Here is a 17,151-nt window from a genome sequence, read left to right on the forward strand (position 1 = left end):
ATAAGAAAAGTGTCCAAATATCAACGTAAAATTGGGCATTTATTGATGATGTAATGACAGCCATCTCCCAGTGCCTTTACCTGACATGCAGCCCCATATCATCAATGACTGGAAATTTACATGTTCTCTTCAGGCAGTCATCTTTATAAATCTCATTGGAACGGCACCAAACAAAAGTTCCAGCATCATCACCTTGCCCAATGCAGATCGAGATCATCACTGAATATGACTTTCATCAGCATTCCACAGTCCATGGTTGCTTTTCCTTAGCCCATTGTAACTTGTTTTTTTTTCTGTTTAGGTGTTAATGATGGCTTTCGTTTAGCTTTTCTGTATGTAAATCCCATTTCCTTTAGGCGGTTTCTTACAGTTCGGTCACAGACGTTGACTCCAGTTTCCTCCCATTTGTTCCTCATTTGTTTTGTTGTGCATTTTCAATTTTTGAGACATATTGCTGTAAGTTTTCTGTCTTGACACTTTGATGTCCTCCTTGGTCTACCAGTATGTTTGCCTTTAACAACCTTCCCATGTTGTTTGTATTTGGTTGAGTTTAGACACAGCTGACTGTGAACAACCAACATCTTTTGCAACATTGCGTGATGATTTACTCTCTTTTAAGAGTTTGATAATCCTCTCCTTTGTTTCAATTGACATCTCTCGTGTTGGAGCCATGATTCATGTCAGTCCACTTGGTGCAACAGCTCTCCAAGGTGTGATCACTCCTTTTTAGATGCAGACTAACGAGCAGATCTGATTTGATGCAGGTGTTAGTTTTGGGGATGAAAATTTACAGGGTGATTCTATAATTTATTCCTCAGCATTGAGTGAGTCCATATTTTTTTCCCTCTGCTTGGTCTAAAAAGTAACCATTACTGACTGTCACAATTTTTTTTTCCTGATTTCTTATAGTGTTTCTTAAAGCCAGAAAGTTGCCATTTGAAATGACTTTAGTTTTGTGTCATGTCTGTGATCTGCTTTTTTTCTACAAAATTAAACAACTGAATGAACATCCTCCGAGGCCGGTGATTCCATAATTATTGCCAGGGGTTGTAGTTAGTTAGATGCTCCAGAGTTGGTAACCCCTATCAGCCGTATATCCACTTTCCTGACAGAAGGACAAGGAACATTGTCTACCAAGAGGCTCTTCAGAACTTTTGGTCAGTAAAAGCTACATTTAAATATATATTCAACATCTCAAATCCAAAATTAACATTTGCTTAAAAGCCATTTTATTTTTGTAGCATTCTGATAAACTAGATTTGCAATGTATCAACAATTATAAAGGTCATAACATCAATTCTGATTAATGATTATGAGCATACTTGATCTACAATATAAAGTCTGAAGAACTTCATTGTTGTTTCTTGCATGCAGCAAAATTCAGTTTTCTCTCTTGGTTTGGGGATTCCACCTATTTTGGGTTTTTAGTTCAAACCTTTGCCTATTCGGACTACATATATACTTACAAGATATCTACAATTATGGCAAAATATAAACTTTGGAATATTTTGTAGATTATATCTTAAACAGGTTAACCTGGGCAATGCCTGGTACCCCAGCTAGTTTACCATAAAGGGCCAGGTGGGAAGCGATCCCAGGACCTTCTTGCTGTGAAGCAACAGCAGTAACTACAGTTAGAGCTTTCTCTAAAAACAGCATCATCTGCAAATCCATGTTCAGACTAAAAACATAGCGTTTTTGTTTTCACTGTAACATACAATATTCATTTATATCAGGGTGCAATGCGCTTGTGTTTTAATATGATTAACTTTAAGTTTTTTATTATTAATATTATTTCTTTAATTATTTATTACGATATCCACATTGAGTGTTTGTGCATTTGGGTTCATCCTGTCACTTCCATTCATCCATTTCTTTAGCCCACTCACACCCACATTGTCACTCCAATGGAAAACAACCTGAATACAGATTTTTCTGTAGTTGATGTTTATCTTCGTCCATGAACAGTTATACCTTCAAACTTGTGGTGCAGGTAGTCCACCTCAGTGATGAAACTGTTGTAGGGCAGCAGGAAGCCCACTCCAGCCAACAGCATTGCAAAGTAGATGCCATGGTAACGGTCGTCAGGGATCGGCTCCTCAAAGTCTGAGCGGGAAGAGAAGAGAGCAGGGTCACACCGTTTGGAGAATTCATAAACCACACATCAAAAATGTGGGCAGAAGATGTGAGTTCACTCTAAAGCGCTAAACTGTGTGTGTGTGTGTGTGTGTGTGTGTGTGTGTGTGTGTGTGTGTGTGTGTGTGTGTGTGTGTGTGTGTGTGTGTGTGTGTGTGTGTGTGTGTGTGTGTGTGTGTGTGTATTACTGAATGATTGATCAAAAGAATTACTGATTATGGAACAAGTTGCTTGAGTTGTACAGGCCAAATCAAAAACGTGCTCTTTGCATGATTAAAATGTGCAGTTTATTAAAGAAAGAAAGAAAGAAAGAAAGAAAGAAAGAAAGAAAAAGAAAAATTGATAATCACAGTCACTGAGGCTGCTGTTAACATCTGGAAAACTATACATTACTGTGAAAAGTCTTAAACATCCTGGTATTTCTGTTATTTTTTTAAATTCATGATTATAGTATTAGTATTAGAGATAGTCGGGCTCACCTCCACGCACAGCTTGGGCTCTGGTACCCAACTCCTGGAGAGAGGCTGGGCGCTCCACTTTTCTGGCATTGCTCACAGGGAGAGGCGGTGGGCGGGGGTAGCATTGCTTGCTCCCCAGCTCAGTTGCCATGTGTTGGAGTTCACCCCGGTGAACGAGAGGGTCGCATCCCTACGTCTTCAGGTCGGGGACAGGTCTCTCACTGTTGTCTCAGCCTAGGGGCTAAGCGGCAGTGCAGAGTACCCGACCTTCTTGGAGTACCTGGGAGGGGTACTAGAGATAGTGCTCCGACTGGGGACTCCATTGTTCTCCTGGGGGACTTCAACACCCACATGGGCGGCGACAGTGAGACCTGGAGGAGGGTGATTGGGAAGCACAGCCTCCCCGTTCTGAACTCGAGTGGTGTTCAGTTGTTGGACTTTTGTGCTAGCCACAGTTTGTCCATCACAAACACCACGTTCGAGCACAAGGGTGTCCATAAGTGCACGTGGCACCAGGACACCCTGAGCCGGAGGTCGATGATTGACTTTGTAGTCGTATCATCTGACCTTCGGCCACATGTCTCGGACACTCGGGTGAAGTAGGGGCTGAGCTGTCGACCGATCACCACCTGGTGGAAAGTTGGATCCGCTGGGAGGGGAGGAAGCCGGTCAGACCTGGCAGGCCCAAACGTATCGTAGGTTGGAGACATGGAGTCCGAGTGGACCATGTTCTCCACCTTCATTGTTGATGCGGCCGCTCGTAGCTGTGGTCGCAGGGTCTCTGGTGCCTGTCGCGGCGGCAATCCCCGAACCTGGTGGTGGATGCCAGAAGTAAGGGATGCCGTCAAGCTGAAGAAGGAGTCCTACTTGTCTTTGTTGGCAGGTGGGACTCCGGAGGCAGCTGACAGGTACTGGCAGGCCAAGCATGCTGCAGCCTGTGTGGGTCTGGGAGGAGTTCAGGGAGGCCATAGAGGAGGACTATCGGTCGGCCTCGAAGAAATTCTGGCAAACCGTCCGACATCTCCCGAGGCGGAAGCAGCTCTCCACTGTCTATAGTGCGGGTGGGGAGACCTGACTGGGGATGTTGTCGGGCAGTGGAAGGAATACTTCGAGGATCTCCTCAATCCCATCGTTAAGTCTTCCGAAGAGGAAGCAGAGACTGGGGACTCAGAGGCGGACTCATCCATTACCCAGGCCGAAGTCACCAAGGTGGTCAGAAAGCTCCTCGGTGGCAAGTCCCTTCAGCTGCTCCCTTGTTTTCACTCAGGGTCACCACAGCTGCATGTTGATTCGGCACAGGTTTTACGCCGGATGCCCCTTCTGACACAACTCCACATTGTGTGTGCATGTGTGTGTTGTGAGTCATATAGTGCTGAACAGATTTCCTGAGAACTGAGTAAATAAACCCACAGTGATAGTCACCTGGTCTTCAAAGACAAAACATAGAGCCTGCAGTGACTCAAACCTCATTAAGAGAAAACTGAAAGAGGCACAGTTTCAGTGCCCACGCTGTCTGACTGATGAGATCTTCAGAAGAAGCTGACAATAAGCATTTTTCCTCCTTTTCTATTGTTCGCTGTTTATGCTGCAATCACATATTTTAATTACATACAGAGATGCACTGATATCAGTCTGCTTTGTTGTTGTTGTTGTTGTTGTGTGTGTGTGTGTGTGTGTGGACTCATTCAACAGCAGGTTGACTGAGGTATGGAAGCTGACAGCTAAAAGGAGGTAGAGGAGAACAGATGAAGGCAGAGCGATTCTGAGCTCTTGCTGTGTCTTGCTTGGTCAATTCTGATTTGATTAACAAAGCCTTTGAGCAACATGAGTAACCAGGCAACACAGCAATTTGCTGGTAACACAAACAGTGCTTGTGTTTTACATGCTCCCCTTTTTTCTTGCCTGTTGCTTTTTTTAATTCTTTCCTGCCTCCATCAGCCACCCACACACAACTCATATTCAGCCTATTTTTCTTAAAAAATAGACAACACTGCAGTGCACCATCCCTTATTCCAGGAATTGTATTTTGTTGAAAGGAAAACCATTCAAATATAATATTGCGCAGTTAATATGCCTAAAACTTCAAATAATAATGATAATAATAAATGTCTCATATGAAGAATCTGTCATTTTTAGATGGTCTCTTTCAATTTAGTTGATCAGGTTTTTCAATTATTTTATTATCCATCCATCCATCCATCCATTTTCTTCTGCTTTATCCGGAGTCGGGTCGCGGGGGCAGCAGTGAGAAATAATCAGCAAATTTCCTTGTGTTGTCATCTCACCCGCTGTACACCTACTGTATAAGCAAATAAAATTTTTCTACTATTATTGTTATTATTTTAATGATAATTATTGTTAATGTTGTTGTTGTTGTCATGCTCGGCCCCAGCTCGGGTTTTAGGTCTTAGCCCTTGGCATATTTCTTTTGTGATTTTCTGGTTTTACTTTTCATTAGTTCATACTTTATCATGTTAGTCTCAGTTTGGTTCTGTGTATTGTTTTGTATAGTAGAGAAGCTTGAATCTTTGACTGGACTGGGTTGCTTGACGCGAGGACGTTTCGCTGGTTTCGACTGCTGGAGGATGTGTCTCTACTTGAAAGGACCAAACTCACACCAGACCACATCTGCCAACTCTTGGAGATCTGTCTCAACACCATGTATTTCCTGTTTAGGGGGAATTACTACAGGCAGATTCATGGTTGTGCGATGGGGTCTCCGGTATCCCCCATTGTGGCCCATCTGTACATGGAGCGAGTGGAGAAGACAGCCTTGACATCTTTCACGGGCATCTCTCCCAGTCACTGGTTCAGATATGTTGATGACACATGGGTTAAAATCAAGCAACAGCAAGTTGAGGACTTTACAGAACACATCAACTCGGTGGACGCCAATATCAAGTTCACACATGAGGATGCCAGAAACAACCATTTAGCCTTCTTGGACTGTGATGTTACGATTGGAGAGAACAGGCAGCTCCAGACAGGGGTTTACAGAAAACCAACTCACACTGACCAATATCTGCTCTTTGGCTCAAACCACCCCCTTGAACACAAGCTTGGGGTGATCAGGACGCTTCAACACAGAGCCCTACAGGTGCCCACAACTGCAGAGGGAAGGGCTAAAGAACAATAACGTGTCCGGAAAGCCCTCACAGTATGTGGGTACCCACGATGGTCCCTGGACAAAGTGCAGAAGTCCCAGAGAACAAAGAGACCAGATAGACAGGAGGCGGAGACAAGAAGAAGAGGAGTGTCTCTCCCTTATTCAGCAGGAGTAGGGGAAAAACTACAGAGGATCTTCAGACAGCACAAAATCCCAGTTTACTTTAAACCGGTTAACACCTTGAGACAGAAATTAGTTCACCCTAAGGACATGATCCCTAGTTACAAACAGAGCAATGTAGTGTATTCTATCAGATGTCAGGAAAACTGTAACGAACACTACATAGGTGAAACAAAGCAAGCTTTACACAAAAGGCTATACCAGCACCGCAGAGAGGGCGCCAGTGGACCTCAGCCTGTGGTTCATCTCCACCTTAAAGACACTAACCACACGTTTGAAGACAAGGAAGTTAAAATATTAACCAGAGAGAAGAAATGGTTTGAGAGAGGTGTCAAGGAAGCATTCTTTGTGAAACGTTTGAAACCCAGCCTTAACCAGGGAGGGGGTCTGAGACACACTTTATCCCCTGTTTACAATGGGGTACTCAGGTCAAAGCAGTTTCAGTCTTTTGTTCATGGTAATGATTCATTCACGTCATCAAGGGAGCCATCAGAAAGGCATCCATCCCATCATTAGAGGGACAGCTGTCCTGTCATTAGGTGTGCTAACTAGAACATAATAGTTGCTAATTAGAGCTATTGTTTAGTCACTAGCCTATAGCAGTCTGCCTCTCAGTAGGAGGGGTCTGGTTAGGTTTAAAACTCCAGCTTTTGTTGGCTTCTGTTTTATTCTTCTCTACAAGAGTCAGACAGAAGTCAGACTTCCAGAGCAAGAATTTTAGCTGAGGAAGCTTCTGTGATTTGAAGCGAAACGTTCTCGTGTCAAGCAACCCAGTCCAGTCAAAGATTCAAGCTTCTCTACTATGGAAACCACCTGGACAACTGAGAGCCTACACAGAAACATTTATTGTTTTGCTTTGTTTATTATTTAGTCACTGTTTTCATTCAGCACCTCATCATTTAGTTTGCAGTCATTCAGTTATTTGTTGCTTTTCCTTGTGTTACACTTTCATCACTGGTTCATTCTTTGCTCATCATTTATTGTGCAGTTTGTATTTGTTACTCTGGGTCTTTTATGTTACTTTAGTCTTAGTTTAGTTCTGTTAATCACATTTGTTGTATAATGTTTAGTCACAGGTTTTTGATATTATTTATCTTTGGTGTTGCTCATCAGATTATGTTCCATTTGTTATTCATTGCATTTTCTGTTTATCAGTTATCTTGTTTTATTCATTGCATTATGCTGAGTTCACTGGGTTTTGTTTATTTGTGGATTAACCGATAGTTTGTTTTGTCATTTTATTGTATTCACTTTTCTGTACTGTTCAGTTACAGTTCCATTCTCGTTTTAGTTTTAATCATTAGTTATCTGGTTTTCCCCTTTTTGATTTGTTATGGTAGTTCTTAAGTTTGCCCCTTTTGTTTTGTTCACATTCATTTTTGAACACGTCATGTTTTTCTGTCACTCACTTCTCTTGTATTGCACCACTTTGTTTTGCCCTCTCGCACACTCTTGCCTTTCTTCTCTCCTCTTTGTTCACTTCACCACACCACACCTCTCTCCATACACCTGCTTCACATCAGTCTGATTACTTTGCTCCTCTTTAAAACCCTCACAGTTCCACACTGTTGGCCCATTGATGGAAAAGCAAAATGTCCCTATCTTGATAATGGCACAGTGTTTACAGTTCATCTGGAATGTTTTCACAGCGCTTTAGTTTTTCCACATTTTGTTATGTTACAGCCTTATTCCAAAATGGATGAAATTATTTTTTTTTTTCTCCTCAAAAGTCTACACACAGTCCCCCATAATGACAATGTGAAAAAGGTTTTTTGAGATTTTTGCAAATTTATTAAAAATGAAAGCAAAATTTAAAAAGGGAACCAGTCACATTCAGTAGCATGCACAGCCTTTGCCATGAAGCTCAAAATAAAGTTCAGGTGCATCCTGTTTCCACTGATCATCCGTGAGATGTTTCTGCAGCTGGGTCCACCTGGGGTAAATTCAGTTGATTGGGCATGTTTTGAAAAGGCACACACCTGTCTACATATAAGGTCCCACAGTTGACAGTGCATGTCAGAGCACAAACCAAGCATGAAGTCAAAGGAATTCCAGTGGTGGCTGGCCTATCGGTCAGGCGAATCACTGCATCTACTGCCCACGGAGTATATATGATATATATATGAAGTGCCTATACTATGTATTGGTGGGCTTTTTTTTTTTAAGTCCTTCCTTACCAGGTTCAGACAGAGCCAGCACTCCTCGCTCCGGGGCATCTTTACTGAGCTCCTCCTCTTCCAACTGATAGGAATCGAAACTGTAGCTTTGCACCACCCCACTCTCTCTTCCCTCTCTCCATCCTTCCCTTCCAACATCTCTCCATCCCGCTCTTCCGCCTTCTCTCCACACATCCCTCTCCTCTGGTGTCTGGGCTGGCGTGGGCCTGCGGCGCTCTGCTCCCACCGAGCCCATCCTTGCACCGTGGCTTCAAACGTACACACAGACACGCACGCTCACACATGCACTACGCACTCTTAGGATTCTGGAGGCTCTACACTCGGAGTGAACATTTTAAACACCAAACCAGGAGACAGTCAGGCACTGAGAACCAACGGCAGGAGACTTCCAAAGGATGTGGAATCTGCAGCCAGAAACAAGAAACAGAAACAGAAATACATCCAAGGTCATAATCCCAAGAGAAAAACAGTTTTCTCTGGACAGTGAGGAGGAAAGAAGCATGAAAAGTAAAAATATTATTGTGAGTATGATCTATGAAGCAGAAGTCCTAAGTACTAAGTCTTTAGCTGCAAAGCTTCATGATGTCACAAAGCAGGCCTTTAAAAATGCCTCAGTGCTTAAGACATTAAAAAACTGAGGCAGCTACAGATCATCAAATTTTAATCAGCTCTTCCCGAGGACCACTTTCTTTCAACATCTTGTTGAAAACCATCGTCTGCTTTTTGAGATATCTTTTATTATTACTCTAAGAGACAGGTGTGATCACAGAAGCTCCACCCTTCTCTGACAACTAGCACAGGTACTTTATTAATTAAGAATGGATTTATTTGAAAAGCAAGTGTATTTAAAAAATATAACAAATGTATAAATGATTACAGTTAAAATATATTCATCTTTTCTTCTTGCTTAACCCATCTGGAAGGTTACATATTTATGAAACATTTTTGTTACATTATCAATAACAACAGTGCTTATCATCTATCTGCATTATTTTTCACAATGTCAATTCATTACCTCCGCCAAGGAGGTTATGTTTTCGGTCGCGTCCGTTTGTTTGTTTGTCGGTTGTTTGGTTGGTTGGTTTGTTAGCAGGCTTACTCAAAAAAATCCTCAACGGATTTCAATGAAATTTTTACCAGGGTTGTATCATGGCCTAACTTAGTTAGAAGTCATTAAATTTTGGTAATGATCCGGAACATAATCTGGATCCAGTAATTTTTTTTAAAGATTCTTTATCATTGCAGGATAGGGCCAATTTAAACATTTTTGCATCTAACTTCATGAAGATGGGTCACAAAGACTGAACAAAAATTAAATTACGACACAACAATAATTTAGCATTTGTTTCTCCTCATTGAATAAACTTATTAGAAAATTAAAAAAAAACTTGTGTGGTTCATGCAGTTTCTCTTTATAAATCCATTTGCTGAAGATCTAAGGGTTTAACCACTGAATCTAAAACATGACGGTAGATGCGTGAAACAACGTGGAATAAGTCTCTTTGCCAAAGGGTATTCCATGTGATGTCAGTGACCCTATGGCCTTGGCGGAGGTTTGCGCTCTCCAAGTGCTTCTAGTTAATTGCTTCTAGTTAATAGTTAATTTTACTGAAGCATCTTTCAATTGCCTGTCATTGATGGGCCATGAGAGGTCATTAAAGATACAGATCATGACGCAAATAGTTTCCCTCCTACAGTTTTATATTAAAGGCTAACTGCAACATTTTTAGCTTAATTTTACAGTTTTTGATAAATCCCCAATTATTTTTTGATAAAACACCAATCATTTTTGCTGCAAAAATTTCATTAGGAGAGAGCTTATCTTAATAAATACAGTAGGGCGGTGATGTCACAGAAGTACAAAGGACTCTGAGGCAATTGATAGATAATTGTCTACTTTTACTGTTAACTGAAACACTTTATGCTGGTTCTTGTGGTTAATGTGTTAAAGCTTCTTAGAGCTTGTCAAAATTGTGTCCATAAGTAATTGTGATATCTAAATTAAGAAGTGACATCATCAGTGAATCATCAGATCAACCCAACCATCCCTTCAGTTCTTATATCCATCCTGCTGCTGCTGCATCAAAGACCCCATCTAGAGTCCCTTTATTGAGAGAGTAACAACATGACGAGTTGAAAAAAAAAAAATTGGTCACGTGACTCATGGTGCGATCCTGGTTCCAAAATAGCGTTCACTGCTAATCTGTCTGCATTTAAATCTAGCTATTTTATTTATTTATTCGCTGAAAATGCTGTTGTGCATTTGGATGTACAAATAGACACAACAAGGGCTTCAAGATCCCCTGAAGGGGTTCAGATTCCCTTCAGATCCAAGCAAAAGAAAAATTTGGGAAAATAAAGTCAGCCATGTAGGATGGAAGCCGACGTCATCATCAAAGCTTTCAGAGGTAAATTTATTGTTCAGTACCATGTACAGTAAAACTCAACTAAACCATCATCATATAAACCGGATATTCACAGTAACCGGACAAAAAAAGTCCCCAAATTTTTGTATTGTTTTCCATGTAATAAACACCATAAATAACGGATTTTGTATAACGGATTTTTCGCTCACATCAGATAAAATGTGCAAAACTACCAGACTTAGCAACAGCTTTTCCCCACAGGCCATCAGACTACTTAACTCACTCGAGAAAATTAAAAATAATTTAAGCTCAGTGTCTGTACAATGTCCTTTATATGCACAAAAACATATGTCTGTGAAATGCTCTTTATATGCACAAGAACATATAAGTTTACATTCATATGTATCTCCATGCTGCTATTCTGCATGTTGCACTTTACCATATTGCACCTTTTTATTATTGCACCCCAGTAACATGCTTCATAACTGACTACACTTCTGGCACACTGTCAATATTCTGGCAAATGTAGTATATACCTGCTGTCTGTCTGTTTATGTTGAATTAATTTGCTTATTTGTTGATGTCTGTGTGCACTACTATGTTTTATGTTAAATGTTGCGTGTTATCAGCATGGGACTCCAGCAAGGGCAGTCACATCTCCTCCTCTCTCCTCTATCTCCTTTATCTCTGCTCCAATCTTCAAAGTCCCTACTTCACCGGACTGTGAATTCTTCAAACTATATTTGGATTAACCATGGAATTGATCAGATGGTCTCTGAACACTATTGACACCATTTTTTCAACAAGGAAATCAGGGCTGGGGGACCCTGTGTGCCCAGATGGAATCTACCCTGTGGGCAATGTTCTCGACGCCAGGAAGAAGTGGCGTGTTGTGTGCTTGGTACCACTCTCTGTGGAAGATGTCAAAGACTTATTTATATTTGGTTTTATAGTGGAAGGGCTGGTGCTTATTGGTTTATGTGCTGCCCTGACCTACTGAAGAATTGGCAAAATGGCTGCTATCAGAACCACGACCCCTCACCTGTCCATCATGATTAATGAGTTGGACAAGGCAGTACAGTCTCAGACTGTGTTAACCCTTGAACTTAGACGTAAGTTGGAAAACATCTCGGAGCAAATATACGCCTTGCAAAGGAAGATGTCGGAGACCAGGGAATACTCATAAATTGTATTTAGATGGTCAGAGGAGCTGTAAATGGTGTTTCTCTGCTTAACCCTAAACATGGCAGGCTTATCAACTGCTGAAGGTCAAAACGCCCCGCTGTTTTCCTCCATATGAATCTCCACATCCTTGGTGAAACATTTGGCTGCCCTTCTTATCTTTCTGCCCTCCCCTACAGACTGATGCTGTCAAGGCAACTCCAGACATTATGCACACGCTGACAGAAACTCATGTGACTGATACGAACTCATCTCATTTACACACATCACGCATGCCCCCTCCCTTCACTATGTTCACTATGACAGGTTCAAAACTACTTGAGGGCTCATTGTCACTACCTAGTGTTGCCACTTGCAGGGTTTATTTTTCTCATCTCACTGTGTAACCAGCACACAAGTGCCTCGATCTCTGTTTCACAAAAGTTGATTTGCTTCACTTTTTTGCTCCGTTATTCTGGTGAGGAAGACAAACAATATATAAACAGATGTCTTGTTCCCATATATGGTTAACTGAGGGTGTTTCTGAACATAAATGACCACGAGTGTGCATGAGCATGTAATTTAGATGGGATTTATCAACAGCTGATATTTACTGATGTGCGTGTGATCAGCGTGAGCCTGTTTGAGTTACGTGATGATTTTTTTTGTGTGTGCTTACACACATACTAAATTTTATCGGCATGGCGGAATTTAGAAATGTTTTCTCAGCACAGTTTGATAAATGAGAGTCCTGGAGTTAACAGATCGCTCAGACCTCTGATGTTAATAATGCAAGCTAAAAAAAAAAAAACTACAAGCAATAGGAGATTTCTGACGTGCACCAAGGGTTGATGAGGACTCAAAATAAAAGATATGTGATTCACTTCACCTGAATCCAGATTTCACAACACAATGTAATAATTGCATACTGATCCAGAATCGCCCGACTGATCAAGATGATGTAATCTGATATTTAATTCACAAGCTGAAACAAACTAGTGTCTTCCTGATATTGGTTTTACATCTTGATGTCGTATCCATCAAGTTGTTTTGACGTAATCCTTAAAAAGTCTACAAAGTGAAATCCTGATTCAGAATCTGGATCCGGATCACTTCCAAAATTCAGTGGAGTCTTTCGTACCCTAATATCTATCTGTGGTGCAGATTTGGTGAGAATCCTTGAAGTAGTTTTGATGTAATCCTTCAAAGCGTATATAAAGCGAAATCTTGATCCAGAATCCGGATCCAGATCACCTCCAAAATTGAATGGGTTCTTCCATGTCCTAATATCTCTCTGTGGTGAAAATTTCATCAAAATCTGTGCAATAGTTTTGACGCACTCCAAATAGATAAACGCTGATGATTTTATTGCGTCCTTGGCGGACGTAACGAGCTGGTGGCAGTGAGGCGCTGCTATGGTTTAATGGCTTGTTTTGTGAAGCAACTGGCTTGTTTGACTCAAAATTTAGAGCTTACAGAAGGATGTAGATGTGTAACAATTTTCTCCACATTTGTGTGAGCTCAGTGTGCCCCACAGTTCAGAAATGTTGCAGTTCAATTCACTCTGTTGGCGGGTGAAATCCAAAACGGACCCCCACCACCCCCACACTGCTAGATCACTGCTTCTCAAGAGATGCGACCCGGCATTTACAGGAGCTTAAATACGGCTCAATAACTCACATTCACTCATTAGGTTTGAGACTCAGCTGGGAGCTGCTGAGGAAAATGTTACAGTGTAGATCGATATAAATGGGTATTGACATTGTTATGTGTAAATACACACACAAATGTTGCATGTGTGCTCAGACAGGTGTGTTTTTGTGCCACTGGTTACACAAGACCACGCAGATCCGTGCACACTGTCACCAGTGGGTTTTTTTTTTCAGCATGTCCTGCAGGCCTCCGTGTGCTCCGATCCTTTAAATTGTGGACACAAACTGAAGGTAAACGCCTGAACTTGACGCCAAACCTGCGTTCATAAACCCTCACCGCTTACATTTCCTCTCATTCTGACTCACACTGTCACGGGTTAGACACAGACAGGTGACTAGACATAGAAACTCAGGTCACCAGCTGTCTGAAATCTAGTTCACTCAGGGGCGTCCAGCTGACTTCCATTTGCATCCTGAAGGGGGCGCTCGCTACCCTTTAACCTTCTAATTAAAAGGCAGGAGACATGAAGCCGCAGCTTCCATTGTTTAATAGCGCACTTATATAAAAAAAAAACATTTAAAAAAGAAAGAAAAAAAGAGTGGACACAAATCTGTGGCTGTATTTGAATCAATAACTTCACATCCTGTTTTAAATGAAAAAGGTGCAGCACAAAGTGAAGGATGCTCGATTATCTTTGTCCTTATCCGCGTTTTCAATGAAATAATCACAACAGAAGACACACACTGTCCATAAGAAGGACTGTGTGTGTGTGTGTGTGTGTGTGTGTGTGTGTGTGTGTGTGTGTGTGTGTGTGTGTGTGTGTGTGTGTGTGTGTGTGTGTGTGTGTGTGTGTGTGTCTGTGGAAAACACAACAGGTCCTTATCCTTTACCTCCTTGTCTCCTTCCTCTGCTTTGGGCTCAGGGTCCGATCCAGATCCGGATCCGTGTCGGCAGCGGCAGATTCCGTCCTGCGGGATCCTTCCTGGCGGATCTGGACTCTCTTCAGTCCGTCTCCATCAGAGGGAAGCCCCGGAACCGTCCTGCGCTCTTTACGCACCATCCAGCAGCGGAGAAAGGAGCGTGGATGGATGTGAGGAGGGAGGGAGGAGGAGGGGTGTGTGCGTGCGTTACATCCTCTCCTTAAAACGCGAATAAATAAACGTAGGAGCGCGATTAACCTTCAAGAAAAACGTTTGCGCTCAATTTAACCGACACTGAGAGCCAAATGTAGTTGTGACGTCACAAGGAGTTCAGCGCCTTTATATTCACAGGAGACAAGAATAAGTGGCATGCCATTTTTGACGTAAAAACAGTAATGCTGTCCTTTGACAATGTTCTCTTGTGTAAAAAATATTTAAAATAAAATACTTGAAAATATTTAAAGCCACAGTTTGCAGGATTTTAGTATCACCTACTGGTGAGGTTGCAGATTGCATTATTCAGATTTATTTCATTTTTTTTTCACGTTTCCCTTCTTTGGCTATGCTGATTCATGCTTTCTTGCCTTCTCTTTTGATAAGTAATATGTTTGAGCCTCCATTTCACAAACATGACGGCTCTCAAACATGTCAGCCTGCACTAGTAACTACTTGACAGTGTGTCTTCAGGCTGTGCTGCAAAATAAGAAAGGCGGAGTAAGTATGTCCCTTTAGGGTTACTGTACCAACATGGCGGCCTCCATGAGAGGCTCTTCCCCGTGTAGATACGAAAAGCTCATTTTCAGCTTATGAAACCCAAGCAGTAAGGTTTCAGATGAAGCCCACCTGAAAGAAGAAAAAGTTGCAGTTCCTTGTCTGGCCACTTGAGGCTGCATCCAAAAAAAGCAGGCAGATTCCCATTCAAGTACATGTTAAAATATCCAACTTTAGAGCAGAACTAAACATGTTTATGATCTATATATGCAGTGTCTACCATCTCGTGTTTGTGAGTTATTGTGTTTACAAGAATAAAAAAAATTCACCTTCATTAATATGCAAATATACACATTAAACAACTTTAAAATCTAATAAACTCAAACACTTCCCCAGAGGCACCTGTGATGTAAGAGTCAAGTGTCTGCCATGTGTAATGTAATTAAATTACTGTGTTCACACTGTCTGCGTACAGACGAATACCTAGAGTATATATTTGTTTTTTTTTTATTTATCTGGTGTCTCAAAGTTAACCAAAATGTAATCTGTTCATCCTCATTATATGTCATTAAAATTTGAAGAAGTACAAGATGAAAGATGTTTTTTGAGTCATTCATGACTACCTCGGCATTTCCCAGTGTCCCACATATTTTGTGGTGGTAATGTATAACAAGAAATTCAGGGACAAATAAACCTAACCCCGCCCACCTCCCCCTGTGATTGGCCTGTATTATTTGGGACTTGGAAAATTGAGGTCATTTGTTTTCTTCATAAACACATAGGTTACACTTGTAAAGTCTGATCATCAAAAAAGGACAAACTATGATCTTCAGTGTGCAGTGAAAAACAAATATTCCTGCAAAATATAACAAAAACACAATATTATCTGGAAATCACTTTGTATGTTTGCAGAATCACATCAGTTATCGAGGAGTTTCTGTCTTCCAAAGTGAAACAGAAAAATCATTTCCCCACACGTAACCTCAAATATAAACTCAGTGCTCACATTAAATAATGAGAATTAACCTTCAGGTTTGTCCCCTAAACAATATGACTGTGTGAAGTGGTTGGTGTCCCCACAACAGGACGAAACAAGTACACACACACACACACACACACACACACACACACACACACACACACACACACACACACACACACACACACACACACACACACACACACACACACACACACACACACACACACACACACACACACACACACAGAGTGACTGGCAGTTCTGTTCAATATGCTAATGCTTTATTATTGGCAGACAGGCTTCTTCATTTTGTACATTTTGCACGCTGCTGCCACGAGAAGCAGAGCCAGACTGCAGTGAGATAAACCAGAACGCTGTCTGTTTGTGTGTCTCAGAACAGAACCTGGACCTGCTGATGGTGCAGTGAAGGGTGTGAGTTTGAATCCCAGTTTTTAGTCAAAATCTCACATCTTATGCACTCAGAGTCAGCCCACAGATTGCATCTCTGACTCAGTTTGTTTTTAATAAATGTGTGAAGAATTAATCCAAAATTGAAATCACCTTTTGGCTGAACATCACAGATGCACCGCTTGAGAACAACCGTGTCAAATGAAGTAGAACATTGTGTAAAAGCTTGATCTCATTGCAACACCAAACTCTCTGCTTCTGATGAATTTTAGGCAAGTCTGCAATAAAAAATAATATGATAATCTTTTTGAAGGGGCAGCACAGTGGTTTAGTGGTTAGCACTGTTGCCTCACAGCAAGAAGGTCGTGGATTTGAATCCCACTGTGGCCTTTCTGTGTGGAGTTTGCATGTTCTCCCCGTATTGTGTGTGTTCCTTCTGGGTGCTCCGGCTTCCTCCCACATCCAAAGACATGCAGGTTAGGTGGATTGGAAACTTTAAATCGTCTGTAGGTGTGTGTGCGGGTGTGCATGTGTTTGTTTGTCTATATGTGGCCCTGTGACAGACTGGCGTCCTGTCCAGGGTGTATGACTGCTCTATGACTGCTGCAATAGGCTCCCCACCCTGACAGTTAATTGGAGCAAGCACTTGAAGATGAGTGAGTGAGTGAATCTTTTTGAAATTTCATACACAAATCACTGGCTGTCATATTCTGGATTTCTGTTTCTGACGTCGTTTGTTCCATGAGACAGATGCTGCATGTTGGTGTGCAAAGCAAAATGAATGAACTGAAGCCTGCTGTGTGTAACGTAGCACAACAAAGAGAAAAATAGATTAAACAATGTGATGAACCTCTTTGTGCTGCAAAAGTATCACATCTGTGGTGCTGTTAGAC

At 41.6% G+C, this 17,151-nt stretch overlaps 1 protein-coding gene across 1 annotated transcript in view; it reads right to left on the bottom strand.

The window, feature by feature from the left end:
- The window catches only part of slc29a4 (solute carrier family 29 member 4), an 86,255-nt gene extending 71,917 nt beyond the window's left edge, over window positions 1-14,338 (bottom strand). The window contains exons 1-3 of the mRNA XM_034190548.1: window positions 14,128-14,338; window positions 8,058-8,461; window positions 1,975-2,106 (exon numbers count right to left, since the gene is read on the bottom strand). Of these exons, the coding sequence (XP_034046439.1) occupies window positions 1,975-2,106; window positions 8,058-8,292 (367 nt within the window). The 5' untranslated portion in view covers window positions 8,293-8,461; window positions 14,128-14,338. The remainder of the gene's footprint in view (window positions 1-1,974; window positions 2,107-8,057; window positions 8,462-14,127) is intronic.
- Between the last annotated feature and the right edge of the window lie 2,813 nt (window positions 14,339-17,151).

The sequence above is a fragment of the Thalassophryne amazonica genome, chromosome 16 (assembly GCF_902500255.1).
Source record: "Thalassophryne amazonica chromosome 16, fThaAma1.1, whole genome shotgun sequence".
Taxonomy (NCBI): domain Eukaryota; kingdom Metazoa; phylum Chordata; class Actinopteri; order Batrachoidiformes; family Batrachoididae; genus Thalassophryne; species Thalassophryne amazonica.